Source organism: Wolffia australiana, chromosome 5, assembly GCF_029677425.1.
Source record: "Wolffia australiana isolate 7733 chromosome 5, ASM2967742v1".
Taxonomy (NCBI): Eukaryota; Viridiplantae; Streptophyta; class Magnoliopsida; order Alismatales; family Araceae; genus Wolffia; species Wolffia australiana.
Genome location: NC_135839.1, coordinates 19450451 through 19464921, shown reverse-complemented (window position 1 = coordinate 19464921; position 14471 = coordinate 19450451). Strand labels below are relative to the sequence as shown.

Here is a 14471-nt window from a genome sequence, read left to right as displayed (position 1 = left end):
CAAGGAACATGGGATTAATATATATATATATATATATATATATATATATATATATATATATATATATATATTAATCACGTGTGTGTGTTAATTTACCAATTTCACGAAGTCCATTTTCGTGTCCCACATCAACTTACCTACATAAATCCCTCCTTGAAACGTTCTTGAGTTCGTTCAGCCCAATTTCATTTTCTTAAATTCGGCAGGAAATTAGTCAAAACGTGAAGTAGAAGGCCTTCGTGGAGATTTGCTCATAAAGCGGTCGGCGCTGCCACAACTTGCGGTGGGGCATCGTTTGTGGCCTGCCAAACGTTGTTCTTTAAAATTCTTTTCTTGAACAAGACAGAGTTACGATTCGCGAAAGAGCGCCGTAACTGGCAAACAAAAAATAATAACATTAGTTGCATAACACAGGGAAGTGACAAACCAAGAATAAGTAAAAGGACTACTCGAATGACGGTAAACATAACACTCACCAATTAGAAACCAACACCAAGTCCAAACATATTAAGAAAATCATAAACAAGCAAACCTGCTTACATCACCCATGAAACCTAACTTTCTTAATAAAAAAATGATTGCCGAAGCACCAATAAATGTGCACCAGACTTCTTCCGGAGAATAACCGTAATACAATTGCACTTTCACCTGTATCCTCTCGTTGTCTCTCTCTTCTATCTTGATTCTTCACATCGGCCTCTGCCAGTTGCTATAAATAAGACTCTATCCTCCCCATCCATAGCCATCAAATTCCCGTTAATCAAGAATTCGTGATGGAGGCGTGGTGGCTAGTCTTCTTCATCGCTGTGTTATTCCCTCTTCTCCTGTCCCTTCTCAAGAAGTCCTCTGAGCTCTCCAACCTTCCCCCTGGACCGCGCCCATGGCCAATCCTCGGCAACCTCCCGCACCTTCTCCTTCGCCTGCTCGCCTCCAAGCAACGCCTCCACGCAGCTCTAGCCACCATCGCCGACGACCATGGCCCCATCTTCTACCTCCGCCTCGGCGCGTGGGATCTCCTCGTGGCCTCCTCGCCCGCGGCTGCCTCGCAGATTCTCAAAACCTACGACCGCAATCTCTGCGGCCGCTACGTTCCCGCCGTATACCATCTCCCGGAGTACTCTAACTTCTCCTTCGTCTGGAACACCGAACCCAACGAGGAGTGGAGATCCCTTCGCGCACAATTGAAGACCCATCTCCTGTCTCTCCCCTCTCTCTCTCAGTACGCTCCCAACAGGGAGAAGAAAGCAAGAGAGATGGGGGAGTTTCTATTGGCCCGTGCTGGAGAGGAAGTCCAGATAGGAAAGACTGTGTTCGCCACTCTGTTTAACTGTCTCAGCGAGATGATCTTCTCAAGGGATGTTCTGTCCGTGGAGGAAGGGCAGGGCTGCTTCCCCGAGCTGAAAAAGAACATGGCGAGGATTCTCGAGCTCGGCGCGCGGCCATCTCTCGAGGACATCTTCCCAAAGCTGGCTAATGGCTCGGATATTCAAGGATTTAAGCGCGAGTTTAAGGACTATTTGAATAAAGTCTATGGTATCTGGGACGAGATTCTTGGCCGGCGTGTGACAGACGGGGGAGAGGAGGACTTAGGCGGAATTCTGCAGCGGAGTGGCGTTCCGTCCGCCCAACTGAATGCCGTCATCCTGGATTATGTCTCTCTATGGACTTGGTCTAGTTTCCGTCATTTCTCTAAGCTTCTTTCTACTTTTTAGGAGCTTTTCACCGCGGGAACGGACTCGTCGACAGGGCTTGTAGAATGGGTCTTGTCGGAACTTGTGAGGAATCCGGAGTTGATGAACAAACTCAAGGCGGAGCTGAAAGGAGTGATGGCCTCGTCCTCTTTTGCAGGGGAACAAGGTCTTGTGGTTCCTGGTGATGCGCAGCTTGGTCAGTTAACTTTTCTCAATGCCTGAGTGAAAGAAGCCCTTCGACTTCACCCTCCGGGGCCGCTGCTTCTTCCTCGTCGAGCCATTACTGAGAGCGAGGTCATGGGCTACGCAATTCCGAAAGGTTGCACCGTCATGGTGAATATCTGGGCTATTAATCGAAACCCGACGATCTGGGAAAACCCACTTGAATTCTCTCCAGAGAGATTTCTCTCCGGGGAGCTGGATTATAAAGGAGGTAACTTTGCGTTCATCCCCTTCGGCGCAGGCCTCCGAATGTGCCCTGGCATGGCTTTGGGAATTCGCTTTGTTCAGTTGATTGTTGCGACGATGGTGCATAACTTCGACTGGATCCTGCCTGGGGGGAAGCAACCGGGAGAGCTGAACATGGAAGAGAAGCTTGGGATTGTGCTGGAGAGAAAAGAGCCCTTGATTCTTATTCCCAAGCCTAATTGAACGGAGGATCAAGTTCCGGTCGAAGCTTCTAATGCATCATTAGTGGAGTTTTTTTATGGCTTTTGATTATTTCAGTAGTCCAAAGACTCGAACGGTTGTGATAAAAAATCATGAATGAACCATTACATTTAGGGAGGCGAAAGTTGAGAATGTCCAGTTTATTTCTCTCAGACGTGTAGGATTGTATCTGCGAAACTAGATCTGTCATGATAAAGTTGGAGTTCTTAATCAACCTTTACCTAGGTGGTAGGCTTTGTCATCCGCTTTATTTATCAATCGGGCTTCCACAATTTCATGTGAGGCCCGAGGAACTTATCCAGAACGAAAGATTTCGCACAAATCGCTGTCATGGAGATATGGTCGGAGAGTATATAGCTTTCTTTTTTGGTTGCCGAGTGCGCCATCATTAATTTTTCAACGTGGCTTACAAGTTGAAACCCCGAAGAGGTAGTTAGAAAATAGATTTAAAGGTCAAATTTATTCAAGGGCTCAAGACCCACGTTTTCTCCGTGGCAAGATTTGCGTCCCTTTCATCCAGATCACAAAAATAATGAATTCGTGGCGCATTTATGATAGACTAGTCTCTTACCTGCACGCTCGTCAATAATAAATAATACCGATGAATTGCGTTAATCGAATATTCTGTAACATCCTATTTTTCTCATACAGTCAACAAAACGATACGCTACAAGTATGACATCTTTTTTTTATCATTCTAAAAGTTCCTAAAGCCGTGCGATTTTTTGTCTGGCCCTTAAGTTAGCGATTTCCTTTCACAGATTAACCCTAAGATGCAAATATTCATCCTCTGGACACCCCTATGTGACCTCTATAAATTATCGATACGCTCTTGCCAATTTTTTATGAATCACAATCACTCTGCCGTCTCCTTTGGTTATCTCATACCGGCCTCCCTTAAATGTGCCAGGTTTGTGTGAAAAATAAAATTTGTATGTCATACGGGTGTGTATTATTGAATTTCTAGGCCTCTTTATGAGCACTAGTTTTAGGTTATCATACGAACCTTGCCCATATACTACGATTTGTAGGGTCTCTTTGCTGACGGAGTTTACGTGTTAGAAATAATAAAGCCTACAAGACGTATGTACTAAACCAATAATTAGTTGGTTTAGCATAATTGAGCATTCTCTATAGATAAGAAACAAAACCAATAATTAGTTGGTATTTTAGCTTTTCAATTAACTCGGGAACCAATGTCGGCTAAAGTAAAACTCAGAATCACATATATATTGCAAGGTATTTATATTGTAAAAACAAAATCATATTTAAATTAGTTAAAGATCTCATTTACCCGTGGGTATTCAATACAGACATACATTCAACGAACTCTGAAATTAGAGTTGGGGTTAAAGAAGGTCGTGCAGTTCTGTCCAATTATTCCGGCGCTGTGTGAATTTTTCGGTCACGCGGTACATGTAGTTCAATGACCAGTGCGAACTTGTTCGAAAATTCACATCACACGAATTTGCACAGCCGAAGGCCCATTATTGTGCCTTATCAATTTGCGAAAGTACTTATTTATAATATGCTGGTAAATTCATATTATAATACAGAAAGATACATAATTAATCATTGTTGTGAAATTCATTTTATAACTATGAAATTAATTTCATAAATATTTATTTATTATTGGATAGCAGTTATAATGTTATTCAAAATTAGGGCATTAGGTTCAATATAATGTGCTACCTGTGCTCTAGGTATTATAAAAAAAATATTATGATGCAAAAATAAGATTTATAATTATTTGATTCCACCTCTAACTAGATAAGAATTATGATGTTGCTCAAACTTAGGGCATTATGTTCAATATTACGTGGGTTCTTCGTATTATAAAAAAAATTATGATTCAAAAATTAGATTTATAATTATTTGATTCCACCTCTATCTAGTTATAGTTATAATGTTGTTCAAAATTAGGGCATTCCATAAACTATTCATGAGGAAAAAATTTGGAGGCAAAATGAATAGAGAAATGTTTACAAAAATAAAGTCGAATTGTCGTGGCATGTTACCTAACAGTGTAATCAACATCGTTTAAAACGTTCAACATGCTAATCAATCTTTGGATCCTCGTTGATATCTTCATTATCTTTATTGTTATCATTGTTGATATGTCATCTGCTTGCCACCAAAACTTCAGTGTTATGAGTAGCTTAATGCTCTCCATTGTCAACTCTGATCATTTGTAGTTGATGACGGCAGGACAAGTGGAGAAAAATCTCTCAAAGGGAGCACTTGTCGTCGAGATTGACAAGAACTCTTTTGTAACTACTGCTAATCATGGATATGAGTGCTCACTCATGACCTTCCACCAATGTAACTGTTGACTAAGAGGGGGTGAATTAGTCTACTTTTGTATTTATGTTATCTAATAGTCTTTTTAAGATTCCTTGTTTAATATTGTCTCTCAACCACTCTTCTCACCTTAACACAGTTCTTTACCCTGCTTGGGGGCACAAAAGTGCCTTTAATGCGGCCGCGGGAGATCGTCTAGAACTCAGGTCAGTCACAGGCTCAAAGGCCCAGGGAAAGACCTATAAAAACCCACAATTCACAATATGTGGGGTGAGCATCACTTTTGCCGAACAATAATACTTAAGTCAAGAATAAGGAAACTAGAGACATCTCCTCCACAGCACCACAGAGCTCCTAACGTCCACTCTCCTTGTCCTAACCCAAGATAATCTTCTCAGCCTCGGTGACCACCTACCTGCAACAGAACAAAACCCAATCTTCCCTAGTTGATCCTTGGTCAACACACGAACTTCTTAGATTCACCAATTTCAGTCCAAATATATTTCCTAACTAAATCGATCAAAAGATACTACACTATCAACTTCAGGGTAACAAAATGATAAGTCACTACGAACCAAGTTCAGGTTGATATTATCTAATGTAATATGGATCAAATACAGAATCTTAATAATCAATTTCAATCAAATCAGAATCCTAGAATGAAATATGTTGGAAATTAAAATTCAGTTCAATAATTCAAGTCAAAGCTAATAAGCTCAATGTGATCAAAGAAAGTCTAATAGCCATCTCGATTTACTTCAATTGTCTTAATCGTATTCAATCAATTATGAATGGTCAAAAGTAATTGATAAAGTCAAAATCAAGTCGATTTTACTGATTGATTAAATTTTCACCACAATGTGATCAAATCAAAGTAGGTATAATGGATGTGATCAGTTATGATTAAATCAAAGATAACATCAAATATGATCAATTGAAATTGATCGAGAATTAAATGTGATCAATTTAGAATAATGGATGTGATCGATTTCAATTTACTTAATGAGAAAAATAATGTTGGTTGATTCCAACCAAGGTTATGATTGAATGTATTAATCAATTAATCAGAAATGATCAAGTAAAAATTAAGTACACCAGATGAGATGAAGTATTATCAAATCAATGACCGAAACGAATATGATCAATTTTTCAATCAAATTTATGATTGAAATGAATTAACAAATACAAATAGAATCAGTAGAAGAGTATGATCACAACCAGATCAATTAAATTTATATGAAATGATAAAATTCAACTAACCTGTAATATCGAATCAAATTATGCGTTATGATCAAATTATGCATTTCAGAGTAGATAACCGATGATTTAAATCTGGATAATTAGCTCAGTATTCGAGATATTGAATAAAGAATTTTAGAATTGAATTAGGAAAATCAATGTTGACTTTCAATTATTAGGTTTTAGGGATCAAAAATAGAAAAGTCAATTTAGAATTTCAGATTTGTAATCCAAATTTTTTTTTTCGAACATCCTATTCTGTATTACAGATTAAAGAATCAAGAATCGAATTAGACTTGTAAATTTCAGATTTCAGAATAGTAGATTCAGATTCGAATATTCAATTTTGGACTTCAGATTGAAGAATCAAGAAATATAAAATAAGTGATGACTAATCTGAATTACTAATATCAGAATTTTGATTCAAGATACATATCACAGGTTGAATCAATTAACCAATATCTCAGAAATTAGGATTTGAACATATCAAGAGCAGTTATTATGAAACAATCTCATCAATATTTAAGAATGCATATCCCAAGGAGTGAATGCTAAATCAATCCACCAACAAAGCCCCGATTTCTTTAAGCTTAAGCCCTCAACCAAGAACAAATCTCAGATATCAAGGTGAGCACTGAAATCTTGGAGAGAGAGTGGGAGCCCAAAAAGTGAGCACGTTTTCCCAAAAAGGTGCTTTTATAGTCCCTTTACCCTAATGGGGTGAAAAACGTATTATATATATAATTTTTTCTTTTGTATCAAAAAAGTAAAATAGGAGGAATGGTTAAAGACCCTCCTTTTAGAACAAACTCTTGAGGTCTTAGGTTCAAAATCCAAAACAGTCCTACATATATATTTAAAAGTAATTTTATATTGATTAAAATCAAATAATAGTACGCTTTTAACTACTGTAGTAACCTGCATCAAGAAGGATTAATTACTCCTTAAATTCAAAATGTTGATAAACCATTAAAACTCACCTGATCATAGTTTTATTCTCATGAAGATCAAAAAGTAACAGTTATGTCCCCTTAATAGGAGGTGAACTAATGTAGACATCTAGCTCGTGCACTGGATCAGAGATGGGTGTATGATCATTAGCTGGCAACAACTTGTCAAGTGCTTCACTGAAAAAAACTGTAGTTGTCCAAAAGGGATGAAAACATTCCAAAAAAACTGAATCAGCCATCTTTTGATCATTGGTGACCCATGCATAGTTAATAAATTCCACACATTACTTATGACTTTGTCCCAGTGGTCACGGTCAATTAACTGTACCTTCATCGATGGATGAATGAGTGCAGCAATGGTGAAGCATGGTTGTGAGTGAGGTCGGTTGCATATTTAGTTAGCTTGGTCTTCGTTCCCAAACACGCATTGCAGACAGAAGTTTGTTGCTTGGATGATATGACAGTATTTACTTGAACCGTGGCTGAATCTTTGTTTCGGTGCGTGAAATTATCGAGAAGTCTGGTTATCGTTCTGAGGATATCAATTGCTTCATTTTTTGTTTGCGATTTTGATTGGCAAGGGGGGGTGGTAGTCATCACAAGTGGTTGTAGTATTCCTACAAAATCCTTGATCATTTGCCTCTCTTCGTCAACCAACTCAGGTTTATTCAACACATTCACAGCCACGACATCAAGAACATTCCTCTTCTTGATGCTTGCCACAAGGATCTCATACATTGAATTCCACCTTGTCAGGCAATCTAAGGGGATCTTTCTTTGGTTTGATAAGCCAAACTGGTTACACAATGATACGTAGCTCATCGCGTTGTGTCGACCCATGTATTGCAGTGACAATGTCTTTTAGTTGAAGTACTACATTGCCCAACATAGATGAACCAAAGTCATCACATGTTTTGAATTCTTCACCATCATGTCTTTTAGTTGAAACACCAAGACTATTGTTATCATCTAAAATGACCCATTGTGATGGTGTCTCTATCACCCGTAGTGAGCTCAGCCCCGCTTGACCTACAAGGCTGATGACATGTGCCACACAAAAGACGTGCCTGCTTCCATTAAAATGAGGGTTTAACTACATTAATTCATCTTCTAGAAGAGTCATCATTTTCTTGTTATTTGATGCATCGTCGGCAGTCACTCCACACACGTGCGTGAAAAAATTTCATCATAATGGTAACAATGAAATAGCAGAAACTATTATTGATAATCATGCGATGCATACCTTCGATTATAATTCATACTCCACCAAAATTTGGAAGACGCTCACACTCATGTTTTCCCCACTGGGGGGGGGGGGGGGGGCGCTTTGTATCCCAAGCACATTCTCACATAGTTTCCACTCCGTCTATCCAATGCACAGTCACCCCTAATAATGCAATATTGTTCTCTATACTCCATGAGTCGTGTAAGTAATACCTAGGCATGTCGCTCATTTTGTGTCGTATGTTTTTTTCATCTCCTTGTAAAGTGCATGTGCTTTAGATTGATAGCCCACACTGATGGGATAGATATCTCTTTCTGTGTGGTATACCGGAGAAGTCTTATGAAGTACTTCTTCCTAACATTTTCCTAGAGTGAATCAGACATACAAATGAAGCGCATGAGTTCTTCTTTTGTATTCTCTATCGTATGACCAGAATAATAAGGCTTCCGACTACATTCCATTAATGTTATTACAGTAAAAAATTCTAATTAAAATCAAATCTATTGACTGTAACAAGGTGGCTGATTTTATTCACCTTGTTACATTCGAGAGATCTGATTTTAATTATCTCTCCGTACTGTAACATGATAAATGGAATCCATTAATGTTCTCTCGAATGTAACAAGATGATGGGATGGGCCCACCTCATTACAGTTCAGACATCTTATTTTAACCAGAAGTCTCAACCGTAATGACTATTTGATTTCTTCATCATATTTTCATAATAGCCTGAGAGTAAGCAGATTAGAAATTCATTCCTCTTTAAAGTCAACAATAATAAGATGAGTACATAAAAAAGATTGAAGCATTGGCTTAGAACATAGGAGGGTGAAAGCTCTTACTGAGGTAAATTAAACACAGACTGAGTTATAAAAAATAGTTTAAAAAATGCATGTTAAATGCTCCTGATTAGACAAAGAGAGCTTATCTAATGATCACCAAAAATGCTTACAAATCTTCAGCTGAACTACAAAAAAAATTCATATTGATTCAGATTGTCAAGAACAGAAGGATATCTAGGGCTGCTATCAGGACATACTTGATTGAAAGATCTCGTGTACCAAATTAATGACCTTGAGAGGAACTACCTCTGTTTATACTTCCCGTGTGGAGCTCAATGCAAGGCATATTTTCTCCTAACTCAGACTTAGTCTCTTATTGTTGCATTAAGTCATCTAAAGGCATATAAAACTTTCCTTTTGAGATATATTAATATGAACTTACATCATTTGGAAGGTTATAGAAAGGTACAAAATAGGAAAACCTAAATCATTCCATTATCTCAACTATTCCAAATGCTACAAGCTGGATGGAGTAGAAGATAGAGAGGAATATCTAACTGCCAGAAGAGTCATGGATACTGTTGGAATTAGTGAACAAGAACAGGTAAGCTCCTATGACAATACAATACATTTTTGGTATATGCGTATCTTTTATTCTTTTCCTCTAAATTGAGATCATTTTGTTTGCAATGTATTATTCTATTTTTTAGAATTTTTTACCAAGCAGGATAGAACTGATAATTGAATAGTAGAATGTGATTTTGGTGGTTTAAGCTGCAAGAGAATGATCAAAGGATCAAATTAATAAAATTAATGCCCCTCTTGAAAATGGCAAAAAAAATACAGAATCAATGTAGCTTGAAATTGAGAGCAATAATCTAACCTGATTCAATCGGCAACAGAGTGCTCCCTACAGCGTAGTATGCATCACGAGGCCATTCAATCCTCTAGAGAAAGGTCGTTCAATCCACAGGACATGGAGAGGTGCTGCCGCATTTCTGAGAACTTCAGTCCACAGGACCTTGAGAGGAATTACCGCCGCATTTCCAATCCACAGGACTTGGAAAGCTGGAAAACAATTTCGCACAAAATTGCCCATTCGCACCACACAGGGCCTTATGCAATGCTCATTGCGAAATACCGTGGAAATGTTCAATGTGCTATCCGAAAAATCAAACCGGACTGTACATCACACTCTTTTTGCACCAGTCGCACGAAAGGGCCATCCCTAGTTGAGGTATAGTCGAAGAATACACAAAATCACATAGTCTTCTTCTTTGTATGTTCAATGCAATATGATTCTTGTAACTTATATATATAAGTTGAGTTACAAGAATCATATACCTTAAAAATGACCTTATTCGACCATCCGACGGCCTAATTCGTTCCTAGCGTTATATATAATGATAGGAAGTTCCTAAACCATGAAATTGACGCAATTGTTGGAATCCATTCTATTGATGCATCCATATGAGAACTCAACGAATTAAACCGTTGGATGGTCCAATAAGGTCATTTTTAAGGTAGTAAAAATCTTATGATACCTATTGAATAATGACATCATGATGCGGAACATAATAATGAAGTTAGATAGATAATTTATGAAATGATGAATGCAACCATTTTAGAGGATAATAGATAGGGAGTTAGAGGATAATAGATAGGGGGGAAGTCATAATTGAAGTAATGGAAATTTCCCATAAGATAAAATAATACATTCAAGTAGGGGATTCAAGGTAAAATAATATACTCATACATGAACTAAACTATCTCATTTACTCGTAAAAAGGAACTACCAGGAGAGGATATGAAACTGTTGGAGATGCTGATTCTCGCCATATCCATCCAGACCATCTCCAAATATCTAGTGCTTCAATCACTCAACATGTCTAAAACGGACCCAATAGAAATGCGCCCAATGCTCAAGAGGAGAAAGAACGTACGCTCTTCCATCTAAACATCTGTAATCCCATGACCAAAAAAATAATAATCAGAGACTCTGAAAACTTCTGATCTTCCTAGGGTCGACACTGTCTTCCATGGATCTGATCTGATCCGCAGAGCAGAAAAAAGCCCGTAGTCTGCCATCTCTCCAAGCCAAAAGGTGGAACCTTGAGTGCATAACACCCAACATCTGTCCTGCACCTAGAAGATTATTCTAACTTTACGGAAACAGAGGGGGCTCGTAGAAGATTATTCTAACTTCACGTAAACAGAGGGGGCTCGTAGAAGATTATTCCAACTTCACGTAAACAAAGGGGGCTCGTAGAAGATTATTCTAACTTCACGTAAACAGAGGGGGCTCGTAGAAGATTATTCTTACTTCACGTAAACAGAGGGGGCTCGTAGAAGATTATTCTAACTTCACGTAAACAGAAGGGGCTCTCCCATGAACTCAACAGAGGGGGCCATTTCCCAAGCCCGGACGAGACTCCGCGCGGCCAAGATAGCCCTGGCGTCCACCTCCTGCGTGGCCCTGGCGAGCAGCCCGCGCGCCGCGGCCGCGGCCGCGGCCAGCACCTCCGTCGCGGCCGGCGCGCCGCCCCAGAGACAGTACCCCAGAATCCTCAGACAAGGCTGCAGCAACTCCCACGGCAGAACAACCTTCTCGGCCCCCGTCCAAGCTAAGCAAACCTCGCAGAACTCCGCCCTGGACCTCGCCGGCACGTTGGCGATCCTAGAGAGGTACAGCTCCAGCGCTGCGCCGACGATCTTCGGCCTGGCGGCGGCTCGGACCGCGTCGCGCGGCTGCAGCGGCGGCGCGAGCTCCGCCGCGGGGAGGTCCGCCGCGGCGGTCGCGGTGCCGGCGGGGTTGTACGCGCTGCGGCAGTCGGCGGAGGGGATGGTGACTGTCGCGGGGGGGAGAGTTCTGGCGCTTGCGTACATGGCGAGGAGGATGGCTTCGAGACCGGGGAGGGGAAGACGGGCGGCGGTGTTGGAGAGGTAGACGCCGACGAGGGGGGGGACGATGGCGATGGCGGCGAGCTGCAGGGAAGGGTCTGTGGACTTGACGGCGTCGTGGAGCCAGCGGCAGAGGGCGTCGTCGCGAGCACCCGCGCTTGGGGCGCGCAGCCGGGTGGCGATCTCGCTGAAGATGGCTTCGTCGTCGTCGTGGAGGAGCTTCGCCGTGGGCGGCTCCGGCGCTACCCGCCCCAGTACGCTGTACAGGGAGGCGATCGCCTGCTCAGTCGCAGAGCTGGTGGTATCCATTTGAGAAGAAGAAGATGAAGGAGCTCAAGAAGATGAAGATGAAGAAGCTGAAGATGATGAAAATGAAGATGAAGAAGAAGACGAAAAAGATGAAGAAGAGGAAGGAGAGGAAGGTGGCTGGGGAGATTTTACGTAGGGAGGTGTAACCGCTGGTCGCCTTTGTCGGGTCCAAATTCCAGAAATAGGGAGTTTGCTTCCCTGGTTTCGACTTCGACGGAGGAGGGGAAAGAGCGAGTTGATGGGTTAATTAAATAATAAATCAGATGGATATGTATATGTAAATGAATGATGTATCACTGGGCTAATTAAATTTAAGTCGTCCAATCAGTTATCTATATTTATTTTTTTAATGACTCTTGAAGTTTTGAGGTTTCAGTACATTAATGTAGTGGTGGTCTTGTTACTCCATGGACGCTACTGTAATTTATTTGAGAGATCAAATTAAAATGTATCATTAAGAATGGTAAATTATTTGCATCATAGAATAACATCATGACCTTTTTGTTGATTTGTTCTCCACCATTTGAAAATGCTATTCTCGCAAACTGGCGGCTTCAGTTTTTTTTTATTTGATATTTTTGGTGGTTTCTCCATATAATTGATTTAGGTTTTACTCTGCAAATTATTCCCTGACATGTATATTCTTCATTTTCTGTATATATTGTTTACTCAATGTTCGTTATTTACAAAAATAGTTGTTTTATATGTGATATTATTATACGTGATATTAACTTTATTATTTACCTTATGTATATTATTAATTTTACTTCCTAGAATGGAAATTATTTATTTTCTCTATCTATAAGTTACTCAATGCTTGTTGTTCACAAACATAAATATGTTCTACTTGTTTTATTATTATTTATGATAATAATTACATCATCTGTATTATGTCTCTCTGTAATTTTTATGTTTTATTTGCATATTTTTTATTTCTTGGAATTTCTGAAAGGCTCCAAGCAAACAAATTATGACAACTATTTTATGAAAAGTATTCGTTGAGATAAACGGTTATGAAATTGATTTTTTCAATAAATTTAAATATTATGGGCATTCCAATATGCTATGTTATTATTTAGATAATTTATTTGCTCAAATTAATATTCATTATTATATGTACCTTGAATTGATCAAATGACCAACATTTTGAAAATACTTGAATTTACATTTTTTGTACATTACGTGTGGCCTAGACAAATATTAATGACAATATTTATATGTTTGAAATCTAACATTTTATTTTCAACATTTGCATTTTATTTTCAACATAAATTAAAAAATATTACTTAGTATTCTTATATAATCAAATTTTAGGGTTTATTTATTTATGTTGCTTTTGGATTTGTATTAAATCAAAAAATTGATAACTAATACTCAATAATCCATTCCTAGTCGGTGAGTACATATCGTCTCCATGGAAAATGGATCTTAGGGATTTAACACTCTATGCTCGTAGACCAATCCAGGCGAGCCCTGGTCACCACCTAGGGGGGTGTTAGATATATAAAAATTTGGTGTTTGCCAGAGTTTTTTGGTGTGGAGCTAGCATAAATAACCCATTTACACACAGACCCCACTCCCCTACTCCCATGACACAAAGTAAAGAGATAGAATCATGACATGGCGGTAGGTTGATAAGGAGTCATCAGCTGTTGTGCAAGTGTGCTTGTCCCCTCTAGATGCGGTGGTGCATGGAGGCTGCATCATCTCTCTTGTTGAGTATCACACAAACTTGGAGTGGCACACTCCATCGACGATATGTGTGCATGTGTATGTGGGACAATGTGCACAATACCTATGTGAGACAAACTTAGACGACAGTCACACACATGACCAGGGATTTTTTGCACACGTTTGTGTGCCGCTCCAATTAGGTGGCCACAATGTCAACACCACGCCTCAATGCACTCTCCGACCAGCACACCGCAGCCGTGATCTGGCACGTGCAAGGGCATCATGTCAGGTAGGAACGACAGCACATTTCTGACATTTTTTATATTTTTGGGCCCACATCACACCCAACAGATCCCTAGTAGCCGATTGCTAACTCTAGTAGGGAGTCCAGCCATTTCTTCTCCAAATCCAATGACTCCACTATATACCCAAAACTAGATCCCCTCCTTCAACCCATGGACGTAAAAATGGGACTCGATCAGCCACTTTATTTTGGTTAGTTGGAGCTTCGCCTTCTAGCAGTGAATCCCCACAAAAGTTCCATAAACGTGCAGATATTACCCATAGAATTCAATGGAAAAAATATTTCCTAAAAACATCACCAAGCTGAGAGATCATCGGACCACCCCCCTCCGTCACAGCTCACTACCGCATGAACCCCACAAAGGTTAGGGGTGCAACAGTGATCTCCAAATTAGCTGAACTGAATTGGTTTAAATTTTAATAGCGA

At 39.7% G+C, this 14471-nt stretch overlaps 1 protein-coding gene and 1 pseudogene across 1 annotated transcript; one reads left to right on the top strand and one right to left on the bottom strand.

Moving 5' to 3' along the window:
• The first annotated feature begins 703 nt into the window (after window positions 1-703).
• On the top strand, window positions 704-2456 carry LOC144703431 (putative (S)-N-methylcoclaurine 3'-hydroxylase isozyme 2 pseudogene; annotated as a pseudogene).
• Window positions 2457-11221: 8765 nt separating this feature from the next.
• LOC144703430 (uncharacterized) lies at window positions 11222-12067 on the bottom strand. The gene has a single exon (XM_078575598.1). It carries the CDS (start codon window positions 12065-12067, stop codon window positions 11222-11224), a length of 846 nt encoding a protein of 281 aa, XP_078431724.1.
• Between the last annotated feature and the right edge of the window lie 2404 nt (window positions 12068-14471).